Source organism: Antennarius striatus, chromosome 12 (assembly GCF_040054535.1).
Source record: "Antennarius striatus isolate MH-2024 chromosome 12, ASM4005453v1, whole genome shotgun sequence".
NCBI lineage: Eukaryota > Metazoa > Chordata > Actinopteri > Lophiiformes > Antennariidae > Antennarius > Antennarius striatus.
Window position 1 is genome coordinate 14,317,009 of NC_090787.1, and position 14,102 is coordinate 14,331,110.

Consider the following 14,102-nt stretch of genomic DNA (forward strand, 5'->3'; position numbering starts at 1 on the left):
ACTCATTAGCTCTTGATCTGTCTTCCACAATGCTGACTGTACTGTTTTTATGACGGGTGAGAACATAAGATATAACACATGGGGAGTCATCTATATTCAGCACCTGCTTCATAAAAGGTATTAACTCCCATGATCACCACAATTTTCAGGGCGTAAGCGCATAAATAAACTCCATAAATGCAGACATGAAACAAAAGCTCGAGTCCAAGTGAAGGGAAATGAGTTATTTTATTTAAAAGAAAAGCATTAAGAACAATCTGTTACAGCAGAACAGTAACTTTGCGTTAAATAAAACAGCTTCTCAAATATAAAACAATTTCAATAAACACTAGAACGGTAAAAGCTTCATATAACTTCCACAGTAGGTATAGTGTCTGTTTTCACTCTCCCTTTTGCCGGAAGGTGAACATCATCTTTACAGTGTATGAGCCACACACAGCATGATAATTTGCAAATATTGCACCCTTTTTTTTCTATGAACAGTAATAAACAACTTGGGATATACTTTGCTTGCAGTGGCTTTAAATATGTAGAAAAGACTCCCATTCTACATGAAATAAGGTCAAAAGCTAACATGAGTCACAAGAGGCTCTTTTGCATTTTTGTAGAAATATAACGTCATGTACAAGAGGATGCGTGACAATGAATGCAGCATATGTTGTTCATGAAGACATCAATACAGTGGTTTATAAAAGTGGAATACTGTACATATAAAAAAACACAGTGTGGAGCATTAATAAAATACACAAAAATGGGCTTTTGGTGGTGCGGTGGGTGTGATGTAATGACATGCATATTAAGGATCAATACAGGAATGTTTCCATAGAAACCATTACTCAATCTTTTCAGGTAGAAACAGGCTGAAGCAGACAGTATACGTCTTGTCTCACAGCAGGAACAAAGCTGTCGTTTCTCCAGCTCCAGTATCAGGCTTCACCTTAGGAATTTCATTTGGCCACATCCAACAGTTACCATGCCTTGTGTGTACATTAAATAAGTCCAGTGCCTTGGTCATAGATGACGGAGAAAGGGAGTCAGAGCTGTCTGTGCTTTGGTAAGTTTCCCTTTAAGCTGAGTGAAGTTTGAGGTTCAGAAGTAGTATCTCTGGCGTGCCCCCAGACCGCTGAATTCACGGCTAACCCAGGCAACTATCATACCACCGACGAGGAGCTGGGGATGCCCTGGATGATAGTACTGGTTGGGGTGCCACTGATGGCGTTAAAGATGTGTAAGGAGTCTGGAAGAGCACTCTTCATGCCATCCTCCACTGGACTGATCTGAAAGAACCAATAACATATTCACAGTTATTCACGAGACACAACTTCATGAAATAAATATGTTCTTTCTGTGAGAGACAGCTTCACATTTTGGATGATATTGGTTTCCTACAGAGAGATTGATGCCACTAATCCACCTCTATAGAAACAAAAATACCAAAGACAATAGCTGTCTGACTTCGTGGAAACAGGTACTCAGGCTCTGTTTGTGAGAGACTGACCTTCAAACTTATCGTATGGAATAAGCCCAATGCAAGATGTTAATTTTAAGAGCTTTGGCTGACTGGCCTGTCCCAGACAGAGCCAGTCTAACTGCTTCTTCCTGTTTCTCGTATTTGTCCATGGGAAATCAGCTTCTGGCTACCTGCATGTGACATGTGACAGTGGCTTCAATCTTACCCCCCCTCCCCCCTTTTTTTGCATAAACTCTATGCAAAAAAATGTTTACAGTATTCAAAACTTTTATATGATTTTATTCCTGGAGCTTTAATGATGCATGCAGCAGAAAATGAGGGCTGCTCTGACTACTGCTTTTTTTTTTCTGCACAGCTGATGCAAAGGCTGCTTCCTCATACAAAAAACCAAAAAGCTTAACATGTGAATGCTGATGTTACCATGGTAATAGAGATGCTCCAAAGCATTTGGATCAGACCTATATCAAAAAAACCACGTTCCATATATGTATTTGAGCATGCTCATGCATATGTATGCACATACATATATTATCCACTCACTGGAAAACACATTCATATACATAAGAATTTGTATATGTACAAACATATGTGTACATGCACAGTGTACATATGCAGTTGAAATACAATCCAAAAGAGATGCAAGTCCACAAAGAGTTGTTGGATAAGCCAGTTGCTTCATCAGGGGTGTAAACAGTTGAGCGAGAATCATTGTGCTTGAAATTTAGATTTTTAAACTAGCAGTAGCCCTGAAATTATTTGTCTGACACAGAGTTAACAGTCGACTGTCCTGATGAATAACGGTTGTTCAAACCAACTTTCATGCCAAAATGTCAAAAGTTTAATTGCTCGTCTTTTGCCAGTATTTTGTTCTTTTCCTTTTCTTTCCATTAAAAATTTCAAATTTGTGGATAAAACATGATATTTGAACATGGAAAACTGTGATGGACATTTCACTTAGTTGTAGTCATGATCAGGAGAATGAATGAATCCTTCTGAATGCCTAAAGTGCGTACCATGTGTGGGAATAGTTTACACTTTTATGGAGTTTTCTTATTTATTACAGGGATATAAAGATAAGGTCTGTTGAAAGGATGATCAGCCAATCTAGTCAGTGCTTTTGAGGTCATTACATAGATGTTAGCATTAGCAGGTAGTTTGTTTTTTTTTTTACTGCTGGAAGAAACAGGAGTGGATTGCAGTTTGAGTTTCAACCAATCCTAACGTAAGACAGATCTCACTGATCACATCAATCGGTGATGTGATTGATGTGATCAGCGAGATCAGATGAGTGCATCTGGCTGGACCAACAATTTAGAACTCAGTCTTTATTGTATAATGGTGCTTCTTGCATTACCATCCAATCTGCTTATGTTGGCACAAGGGGGAAACAGAGAATGGTGTTATCAGCATGATATCAGTCACATCATCAAACACTCAATAAATGGCTCTGTTCAACCTACTTAACAAATCCTGTCTCAGAAGCAGATCATAGTTAATATTAGTATAGCAGAAAGCGATTGTGCTGCTTTATTACCGACACTGTTCTTACCTGCTCATGCATGATGATGGAAAGCTCCCTGGCCAGGTCTCTGTAGTTAGCTTTCATCTCATCGTGGTATTCCTGTTGGTCCTCTTTAATCAGTCGCTCATTAATGCCCAAGCCGTGACCACAAGCCTCCACAAAATGCCTGCTCAAAAAACAGTCAAGCCGTGTTAAAAGAATAAACCTGATCAAAAATGTTTGCTATTACAAGCTGTAAGAGTCTTTTCTCACCTGAAGACTTCTTTCAGTTGCTTGACTTTGTTGTCAGGATATTTCTTTGCGCTTGAATCATCCAGAAAGGCTCGGGCATATGCAAGCGGCCCGGCATTAACCTGGAGGGGGAGTGTGTGGAAGCCATGTTCTTGTTTTATTACCTTTCTCATGTTCCATACGTGTGTATTTGTGCACAAGCATGTACCTGAACACTGATGCTGCCCTGCAGTTTGAGCTGCAGCCGAATCATGTCCACCTCACTGGTGGAGCAGAGCTGCTTGATCTCGGCCACCTTCTTGCTCATCTCATCGATGGCCACCTCGATGGGGCTCAGATCAGTGTGGTGCTGATACATCACTGCAATACGCTTCTTTACGTAGGGGAAACAATGTGTGGCTGCGAGAGAGAAACAGCACAAGGAGAGAGGTGAACAACAGTTTACAGATCAGAATACAATCCTGGCTTCCTCCTGTTGAAAGGTTTTATTATAAAGATAAGAATGTAAGGTTGAACTTTTGGATCTTTTGGACCATAAAACTATATGACCAACTCGGATTAGGTAAGGACCTTGACAAACAGCTGACACGTTCACATGTAATCAAGATTTTCCATTCATGCACGAGACATTTCTAAGGAGTGACACGTGGAAGCCCTCCCCATCATGTGTATCTGAAGCCTGTTTTTCTTAAACTACAGATAATTGGGGGTCATTAGCATTAATACCGTAGCTCACCTGAAGCAAAAAACACCAAGGTCTTGATTATTTAAAGCTTAGCATTTGGATATCTCTGCTTCTGATGCACCTGTACTGTCAAACAACCTTAAACAGTCCCTTTCCATAAGTTTGTGGACTTGCAATATGAGGTTATTTTCATTGCTTATGCTATGCTTCAGAGTTACGTACTGGTCAGTATAGTCCTGCGTTTGCACTGCTCGTCCACCCCGCCTTGCTTTTTGCCCGATATGGTGAAAGGCATTTCGAACACAAAGCGACGGATGTTGTGGCTCTTCTCGAAGTCCGTCTTCCTGTCTGTGAGCTCCTTCTCCTCCAGGTAAGGGGTCACGTGTGTCACTTGAATGTACGCATACTTAGAGTCCAGGTCTTTGGGGTTAATCTACAAATAATGAATGACATTGTAACCCCTTAATGCAAGATGTTTCATAAAGCTGACATCATCATCATCACAGGTGACGTGTCTTACTCTTCCAGAATCCTGAATCATCTTCACGTTCTCTTGTCCAAACTTCTCAGAGTAGAGTTTTAGGAGCCGTTGTGATATCTCTGACAGAGGGGTGAATTTGGGTTCTTTGTAAATGTACTCCTTACCGTCTTCATCTTCAAAGAAGCCCTATAAAACACAAGAGTCAAAATCAGTCAAAGTAGTTCTAAATGATTATTTTTTACGACACAAAGATGAGAAGCTGTCAGTAGGGATTAGTTAAAATTAAATGGTGATATACTACCAGCTGTGGACTGGGATTTTTTTTTAGCAGGTTCTAAATGGACAACCTTCTATCTACCTAATGCCAAAGCACAGTACAACAACATTAAAACATCCCCTACTGTCAATCAAATGACTCCTTCAGTCTCAAACAGACTGAAGGAGTGTGCACACTTCACACTGTCAGTGAGAGCATTTAGTCTGTCTTGTGTGTAAACGGGGAAAAAGGTCTGATGAGCTGATGGGTGAAGCCATGCGGATGAATCCTGTCCGACTATGGTTAGGACAACACTGGAGGCTGGACTGAAGGAGTTAAAGAGCTAGAAGATAACCAATATGCTGCCTGCGTTAGCCAGGGAAGACGACACGGTCTAACACATCACAGCAGTCTGACTTTCATATTGATTTACCTCCGCCTCTGAGTCAGTAAACTGGTACGGCTACAGGGGTGTGGACAGCAGAACATGAAATCATTTTTTTTTTCAATTAGACCTTGGTACAAACTATAAATAAATCATAAGAAACACACTCAAACCACAGAATTACCAGTTAGACAAACTCATCAAATAGACACCAACTCATAGCACACAGGCAGAGGCAATCACACCCCAAAAATAATTAGCAAAACAAGTTAGGACAACAGTTAGTGTCAGTACTACAAACACACACCTGGAAACACAAAAACAGAAATGGTGTAATGAACGAACGCCATGCAACACAGTCCCAGAAACAGAAAGCAGCTGCAATGACTGATTGTTGTTGTGATTTGAATCAGAAAACTGTCTGAGAGGTGCATGTGGATTACAGCAATAACACAAGGACACAGAGTTAGGCTGCTCAGAAGACTACTGTACAACTTACCGCTGCCTTTAAAGAGCATAAAAAGCAGAGAAGGGTATTAGAGTGGAATATAACACCATAAAATACCACAACATGTGGCCATGCTCTGAAAAATAAAGACTTCTTCAGGCAGTCCAAGTATGCAATGTGAATTACTTTACAACTGCAGTGACCAAAGCAATATTCATGCTTTTATTTAAAAAAACAAACGTCAACTTGTCATAAATTTACATAAAGTTAGTGCAGAGATCAAATAAGCAATACGTACTTCGGTCTGGAAAATTAAAGTGGAAATATTTGGTTGTCAGAATGTTCTTTATTTTCTGAGAGCTAAATGTACCTGGCCAAAGAAAGCCACTCTGAAGTAGGTGCCGAGCAACCTCTTCCCTGTGTGCATGACCTCCGTCACTTTGCTGTATGCCCGATGCAGCGTGTCGTACAGGTGGGCCAGTTTCTGTGCAAACAAATAAAAACCCGATTTAACACCCTATTTTTACATGCTAATATCACAACCAGTGCTGAATTAACATGGATTACTCTGAAAAAATGACATTCCTATTACATTGTACCTCAAAGTCCCTGCGCTTCTCATAAATAGGGATTATGAGCTTGTAGATGTCAGAGATGAGTTCGTAACGCTCAGCTTTCCACAAGCCGTCAGCGCACTCCTCCAAAAGCTCCATCAGGACATCCTGAGGGAACAAAAGAACGGATGGAAATTAGCTTAAATAAATAACCACAACACTTATGTTATTACAAAATGTGAACACTAGGAGGAATTACACATCTGCAGTACAGACTGACACAATCTTTATTGTGAACATCAAACCCAGACTCCACTGGAAATGAAAACTGCCATCTTGGATAGCAATGTTTTGTTAAATATTAAATTTTTTTTTTTTTTACGAAAACAAATACCCAGTAATAAAATGTCATTATAATGTTATGTTTGTTACCTTGGGAGCTTCAATTTGTGATAAAATATAGAGATTATTTAAATGACATTTATTTAAAGAAATGTTGGAGAACAACAAATAAATTATAAGAATATAATAATAATGTCCCTTAATACATATATCAACATTCCATTACGGTCATTTGGTATAAGCTTATCCCCAAAGAAACAGAGACTAGATAGAAATGTAAATACTTCATTGAAATGGACGTCCTGCATGCCGACATCCTCCATCATCGCGGCCTCTTCATCAATATTTGGCGTTACGACGCGGAATGCTGAGCAGCCCTGCTTGATCATGCCTTCACACATTAAAAAGATGAGACAGCAATTTATCACCTGACTCAGTCTTAAGTGGAACAAAATTAAAAATATATTTCAAAGATCTGCAAAACAAGAAGTTACTTCTCCAAGACTGCCGAAATACAGTCTGAATATCCAGACAGTGACAGACACGGCTCTATGAACACCAGTCACCCAAAAGGGTGGCTGTATGTAGGTGTAAACATTTTACTGAAGCACCTTTTCTTCGCAGGTATTCCGCTACAAGTGCTGCAACGTGGACATAACACATGGCCGCCTGTAAAGAAGAGGAACAACCCCGGTCAGATAAACATAAGGTGAGAGTAGTTTTTATGTTACATATTACAACGACAACAAAAAAAGTTCCCCCATAGACAAATATAACCTGTCTGATATTGTACAGACACGTTAACAGATGCAGACATGAAGAGAGGCTGTTGTGTATTTAGTTTTGTTATCATTCAGCCAAAGTCCACCCAATCAGTTCCCATCACAGACCTCTGACAGGTCTCCATTCTTCACGTGGATCCGGGCCATGCTGTCCAGCCAGGTCTTGCGTAATTCAGGCGTGCTGGCATAGGACTTGGCAAGACTGTACTGCAGGTCCACCAGCATCTCTGGATCTCTCTCGTGCTCCTTCATCTGAGCTGTGGCCATCAAAACAGTCCGGATACGTTTGGTCAGGTCTTTTACATCGGACGGGAAAGCTGTGTTCTGTTGAAGATGCAGAAAAGATGACAATTTTATTGATAGTTCAGGAAAATGTCTTTGAGAGTTGAAGCTGAACCAACTCTTTCCTGACCTTAATGGTTTTGTCACTGTTCGCACAGTTGTTGATTATTGACAGGGACTGCTGGAAGCGAGTGCTGCCAATACCAATCACATCAGCGATCAACTGACTGACAGCAATCACTACCTGAAAAAAAGGGGAGTAGAAAGAGAATTAGCCTTTGTCATTGGTGAATCAAGCCTTATTTGTTCTTTTTTTGAGGCGGTATTTTTTATTTTATTTTCTGCTTACCCTTAATGCAGAAAATAAAAAAGGTAAGTTTTTGATGTCACAAAATGAGCTTCTGCATTTGGTTATCATGAAAATATAAAATAAATGCCTGTTTTCAGATCATTTATTCATTCATTCATCTTCAAACCTGTTTCTTCCGCCGTCGTGGTGTTATCAGATCAATTTAGAGATATTAAAAATGTGTTCCATAGGGTATGAATGGTCATTAAAAGGTAAAAACTGTATGATTCATGTTAAGAAACAATAATTTACTTGGATTTGATGGGGATTCTCCAAAACACAGATGTGTGTCAGTGTGTGCGTACAATTTTATTTATTGATTGCTTACAGGTGGTGCTGCATAGAAATACTATTAAATACCTTTTGCAATCTGTCAAACAAGACCTGCTATCTTCAGAAGTCCAAAACATTTTCAGTAAATTAAGTGCACTTTAAATGATTGTTTTTTACCCACCTGCAAGTGCGTCCGAACAAAAGACTTGCGACCTGTGTAGTCAAAGTTGCTCTTCATGAGGAAGTACAGAAGATGTGCTGCGTCGCTACGAATGGAGCTGAGCTTGGAGTTACAACATTTCAAGATCTCATAGCAGAAAGCGGCACACATGTCGGCACGGCCTTCAAAAAATGTGCAGGGAAACTAAAGGGTGAAGAAGACAAATTATTAACTCCAGGCAAAAAAGAGAGCCTTCTTAGCATGGGAACCAGTGTTCTTCTCACCTTGTATATGAAGGTACGCAGCGATGTGAAGACCTGCTTGAGGGCCGTCTCTGACTGATTGATCCGGAGGAAACAGAGGTGGACATCAAAGACCTTCTTCATTAGAGGACTGTGTCCATGATCTGAACAGAGCTGTGTCTGTGGAGACACCAGGTATTGTCACAGTGAAGTACATTCACACTATACAGTCAATGTGTGACGTGTCCAGTGTGTTTGTTTGTTACCTTGAATCCCATGATGAAGATACTGAGTGTGTCCAGGACAGTCAGACACACCTCAGTGGCTATGTTAGCTTCCAGCACCGACTGATTCAACACGTCTGCATCAGAGTGACTGTAGGCTGGAGAAAACACAACACAGAGCTGTAGCTACTGTATCCTCAGTGCACACCACCACATATCCTACCATATCTCATATTTATGAGATATGGCAACTTGTATGGTTGCTTCAAAATGGAAAGTTTTGAAGCAACCATACAAAAGATTAAGTTGAAGAGAATTAAGTTTCATTCCAAAAAAACTGAGAAAAAAACCCCCAAACGTAAACCAAATAAGCGGCGACAACCCAACCTTGTGAGGCATAAATTCAAGTTTTGTTTACAATGTGTAATTAATCATTTTTAATGACGGATTTCACTTAATCCATTTCAAACAGCACTTTCCTTAAACATACAAGAGGCATTTTGGTATTTTGGAATGAAACCATTTAATACTGTTTTTTTTCTTCTTCAGAGAATGAAATGTAAAATGAAATTCAAAGTAGATGAGCTGGCCAGAGGGATGAGAGGATTTTGAAAGCTAATGTTCAGTTACAGCAGGCATGCTCTTAATTCACAAACTGCCTGTCAACCTGATACATTCTTACCATGGTCTACAGATAATCCAAGAATACTTGAAATCTTTCTTACACTGAAAACACAAAGAAACTGTATTAAATGATGCCATTAACAGAGTGCAGAGTTTAACCCTTTAGATGAGATCCATGTTATGTCACACAGCTACCTGGGCTACCTGGAACGGAATTCAATTTGTTGCCAATGAACATTGTCCTCTGCTTGAAAATAAGTGTAACCAGGAGGTGAAGAAGAGGGTGATGTAGATGAAAGATACATTGGAGAGCATGAGGGTTCCTCTGCTTAGAGGGTATTTAATGGAAGGTACAGTATGGGGCACTTACTGTGGTTAAATGTGTACGAGTTATCCAGGCTGCTGAGCTGCTGTAAGCGGGCATGCATCATTCCCGCCCTGTTACGGGACACAGGCAGAGTCTGAGACTTGCGTTCATGTGCTACAGGTCCTGCCCCATCCTGGTTCCTGATGAGGAAACAGGACAATGTTAGACCAACGGCTGATTAGTGGCAGAGTGAGAGTTAGTGCAGCAACTTAGGGTGAATAACACACACATTTACAAACGGAAGTTGTGTAAATATAACTTAAAAACTCTGAGTGCAAATGGAAATGTTGTTGGTGTTGATTAAAAAAAACAATTCCATGCTGTGTAAAATAGAATTAAAACATGGAGGATCCAAATCTATTTTCCTCAATGGAAAATTTAGAGTAAGAAATATAAAGATTTACCTCATAAGCAAAACATTTCAAAAAGCGGAAGAGATAAGCTAAAATAAAATGAGAAAGGTTGAGAAATGCGAAAAAGAGGTAAACAGGTTAGCTGATACCAATTCAGAGTATCGTAAGAAAGGGGCATCTTTGGAAGTTAGACATGGATTCTACTGAATTAAACACCACATTTTTTGTAAATGCTTATCCTTTGTGGGGGACATGGAGTGGCTGGGGCCTCCTTGAATCATACTCCAGCGTTTTCAGATGTACAGTATTTACAGATCAGTATGTATGAAGATCTTTTTCGAAAACGATGCCACTTGAAAACAGAAGGTTTTTGGAAATGCAAATAAAGAGTCCTTGTTTCCAACCTTATGTGACGGATATCAGGTGAAAATGGGGTCACTGTTATCGCTGTGTTAACTACAGGGGCTGGGTTAAGTTCATCAAACCCCTGCTAAACAGTTCTATTGAAAATGACTGAATATTTATATATCTTTTACACAGCATCCCATCTATAAAACTATCAAGACAGAGAAAGCAGCTGGAAATCTTTAGTATGTGATCTTTACACATATAACAACCACTGTGCTACTAAAACAGTAAAGACTTGAAATATACAGTATAGTGTGTGGCGTGCATTTTAATGTTACAGTCATCAAAGCAGCAGAAGCAGCATTACAGAAACTCACAACGAACAGCATGCATGTAAGAATGAGATGGAAACGAAATGATTTCAGAGCCAAAAGTCATGCCTTCAGTTCCACCTTAAGTCTTACCCCAGCAAGACGGGCAGGAGCCAGCTTTTATGTCATTTTGTTAAACTTGCCAGCATTAAGTGAATAGAGATAGAAACAGTGGTGGGAGGTTAGAAGGGGAGAACCAGAGGCCCTTAGGGGCCACAGCTCCCACGCGTCTGTGTTTAAATAGTTCATGTAAAACAGCAAAGTTCAACAGTCACACATGCTCTACACCAGACTATTGAAAAAGCTCCATCATTGTCATACAATACGCTTGATGGGCTGTGATCCATTATAAAAAGTGTTTGTTCATGATAGTGAGGTTCTGCACAGTTCTTGTGGTTTTAAATGTTGAAGTGTAGATTCATTTATTTACATTTTTTTAAAAATTTGAATATCACAATTGACTCATAAGAGACAAAGTCAGAGAATTTTAAATACAGAGCAAAAATTAGTGGGCTTATAAAGTCATTGAAAAGAAATGGGTAAACGTGATTTTGAAAAGAAATTCTACGACAGTTTGAATAAAAACAGGCTACTTATGTATAAATGTAGAAGAGTTTTGTATCGATGATTTTTGGTGTTCATTATATGTGCCCATGTAAATGAGCTGTCAGAGAAAAACAAAACAAAGATGAAAACCTGAAATCCTACATGAAGAATTCAACTCCAGATAGTTAAACTCAAAACCTTTAAAAATATGAATGTCACCCTCAGACACTGAAATCTACGTTACCTTGCGATATATCTCTTTCCCATGTATCTGAACTGATGGAGGCACACTCTGAGGAGACATTGAGGGAAAAATCGGTCACATTAAAACTTGAATCTGTGCTCTTGATTTGAGGGTTTTTAAGAAGGCGATCCAAACTGTCTTACTCCACTAGAGTGAAGAAGTCCATCAACTCAGCAGGCGAGGCCTTGTTCCAGTACGTGAACAGAGCATCTGGAGGACAAAAGGTTTCACCTATGAGCTCTGAGTCGAAGCATCAGACAGGACAGTCAAACAGACGTTCAGACAGAATGACGCGTTACCCTCAGACATGCTTTTGAGTACATGTAAGAAGCACATGAGGAGGCTCTTGATCTCCACCTGGTCCAGTTTATCACAGCGCAGGAGAGTACTGCCCAGGACCGAGGAATGCTGGTTCTGAGAGACAAAGACTCCATTTAGACACAGACAGATGAATCAGCTATTAAAAACAGGATTTCAGTTTCAATCTTTTGTGTTGGAAGTTCACAGTCCAGGCAACAGAATGACAAATAAAACCTTTGCAGTGTTTCTGATGTGATCAGAAAGGAGTCATCTAAAGGCCAGCGATCAAGAAACACTCATTATTCACTCAGGTGTTACGGGACGTTGCACAGTAGAATGAAAAGCCGGAGAAACACAATCCCTACTTTTATCAAAGAGGGGAGGTTTTTTTTCTGTTTCACCCACGGCAGTTTCAGCTGAGAGTAATTGCAAACTGTGACTGAATAAACTCATAAAAGACAAAAAGAAGATAAAACACACAGCGCTACAGTCAAATGCAGTCTGTTGTGTTTGTTTTACCTCCTCTCAGATTTCGCTGGAGGCGGTGAAAATCTAACAACACTCAGAAGAGAGACTCAAAAGTAAGAAATCCTCTCTGCTTCAAGCTTGTGGCACCATAGAACAAAAAGGTCGATAACTTAGACTTATCTGGAAAAGACAGGAATTAGATTTTTGGAAACTGGAACACACTAACATTCCCAAATGGGACATTTCTAGAAGAGGGTGTTTGGTACTTGAGGTGCTGGGTTGCAGGGTGTTCTCTGGTTGACAGGGGACAGACAGCAGGGGAAAATCCACGGTGACATGTTTGGTGTGTACAGAGAGCGAGGTCTCGGCGTCCGTAAAGAAGCGAAGCACATTGACAGAATATCTCCTAACAGACTTCTCAGTCTGGATCGGTCAGCCGGACAGTTAAAGGAGTTAAGGGCACGAGTTAACAAAGGGGAGGCTTACTGGTGTATTTTTGTCCCCAGTGGACCTACGAAGCCTGACTCTTGACTTTAAGGGCAGCTTGTGGTACCTTGTCTAGAGAGTTGGTCTTGTCCTTCTCAGGCAGGCTGTTGCCAGAATCAGTGCTGATAAGTGAACCTCGAGAGTCTGCATGGCGAACGGAGTTAATGTTGGGGGTTGACGATGTGTGAGGTGAAGCTGTCAAGAAAAATAATTCTATATGTATAACGGAAAAATAACATTTCTCTCAGCTTTGAAATCATTTTGAGTTTCAGATTCCTACTCACAAGTACCAGAGATGACTCCAAAAACATCTTTGTGCAGGCTGGTGTCCAGAAAGGTGCTGGACCTGGGAGGCGTCATCAACGCGCTGGTGAGGAGGGAATCTTCTCGTCCATTCTGAGACTGAACAGAGAGAAAACATCACAAACCCATATACTAAACATCATATAGTGTAAAAAGCCACAGGGGATATAATCTCATATCTGCAATCACAATCTCAGGTTATCGATTCAAATTAACACATTGTATCTTGTGATTATAATTAATAAAATTCACCATCAAATTGTGATGGTTATAATATTTTGTCACTGTTTAAGTTCTGGATGAGTGCGCTTGTATGCATTTTTAAACGTAGCAAAAATGTAATTACCTGCTGTTATTTTTGCCATGTTTGAAATTAAATGTATAGAATATTAAATTCCTTCTTTTTGTTTTTATCTTAATCTCATTCATGTTTCCTCCTCTTTGTGAATTGTGTGACCTCAGGATTTGTTTTTTTTTGATGACATGAATGAAGTCACTGGACTGTTAGGGAATGTTACCCTGAAGCCACTAGAAGGCATCCTTACTGTGTTTACGTGGTTGGTGGGGAGCGGGGAAACTTCCTTCACGTTCAGCCTGTTGACATTCTCTTGGAGCAGACCAAACAAGGGCAGGTACAGCGTGGCCAACCTGGCCTGCTGGCTCTGAAACACAAAGACAGTAACTCTTAACAGCACATATGGCCACATCAGGTACTGGGGTGCTGTTCAAGTGCAGGGTAAAGCAGTAGTTTAGTATAGAATAAAGAACGTAAGAAGGCCTCCCTTACTTTGGAGGTGTAACGGTCGTCGTAGGTGTGTTTTATCATCAGGCTCTTCAGCACCTGGATGGAAATTTGTCGAATCTCCCTGAACTCCTGCAGAGCTGCACTGACCTCCCTGAGCAGGAGTCCCACCAGGAAGTGGTTCTTGCAGAAGTCATCTGTCAGTGAGTAATCCAGCTGGAGATCTGGGGAAGGAGGAGGAGAAGGAAGAGGAGGGGGAGGAT

At 40.3% G+C, this 14,102-nt stretch overlaps 1 protein-coding gene across 7 annotated transcripts in view; it reads right to left on the minus strand.

Moving 5' to 3' along the window:
• Positions 1-210: 210 nt before the first annotated feature.
• zmp:0000001200 (dedicator of cytokinesis protein 9) overlaps positions 211-14,102 on the minus strand; it is a 70,803-nt gene continuing 56,911 nt past the window's right edge. For 6 of the 7 annotated variants that reach the window (XM_068328406.1, XM_068328405.1, XM_068328409.1 and 3 more), the window contains 23 exons: positions 13,885-14,063; positions 13,643-13,759; positions 13,079-13,196; positions 12,862-12,989; positions 11,840-11,954; positions 11,684-11,750; positions 11,541-11,588; positions 9,682-9,818; positions 8,730-8,845; positions 8,506-8,643; positions 8,243-8,425; positions 7,570-7,683; positions 7,266-7,481; positions 6,987-7,044; positions 6,660-6,766; positions 6,079-6,201; positions 5,850-5,963; positions 4,430-4,576; positions 4,132-4,342; positions 3,433-3,623; positions 3,246-3,346; positions 3,021-3,159; positions 211-1,277 (listed from right to left, as the gene is read on the minus strand). In XM_068328406.1, the coding sequence (XP_068184507.1) occupies positions 1,152-1,277; positions 3,021-3,159; positions 3,246-3,346; positions 3,433-3,623; positions 4,132-4,342; positions 4,430-4,576; positions 5,850-5,963; positions 6,079-6,201; positions 6,660-6,766; positions 6,987-7,044; positions 7,266-7,481; positions 7,570-7,683; positions 8,243-8,425; positions 8,506-8,643; positions 8,730-8,845; positions 9,682-9,818; positions 11,541-11,588; positions 11,684-11,750; positions 11,840-11,954; positions 12,862-12,989; positions 13,079-13,196; positions 13,643-13,759; positions 13,885-14,063 (2,993 nt within the window). In that variant the 3' untranslated portion in view covers positions 211-1,151. Of the gene's footprint in view, positions 1,278-3,020; positions 3,160-3,245; positions 3,347-3,432; positions 3,624-4,131; positions 4,343-4,429; positions 4,577-5,777; positions 5,964-6,078; positions 6,202-6,659; positions 6,767-6,986; positions 7,045-7,265; positions 7,482-7,569; positions 7,684-8,242; positions 8,426-8,505; positions 8,644-8,729; positions 8,846-9,681; positions 9,819-11,540; positions 11,589-11,683; positions 11,751-11,839; positions 11,955-12,861; positions 12,990-13,078; positions 13,197-13,642; positions 13,760-13,884; positions 14,064-14,102 lie in introns of those variants that run through there. The other variant, XM_068328408.1, reaches the window with a different exon arrangement.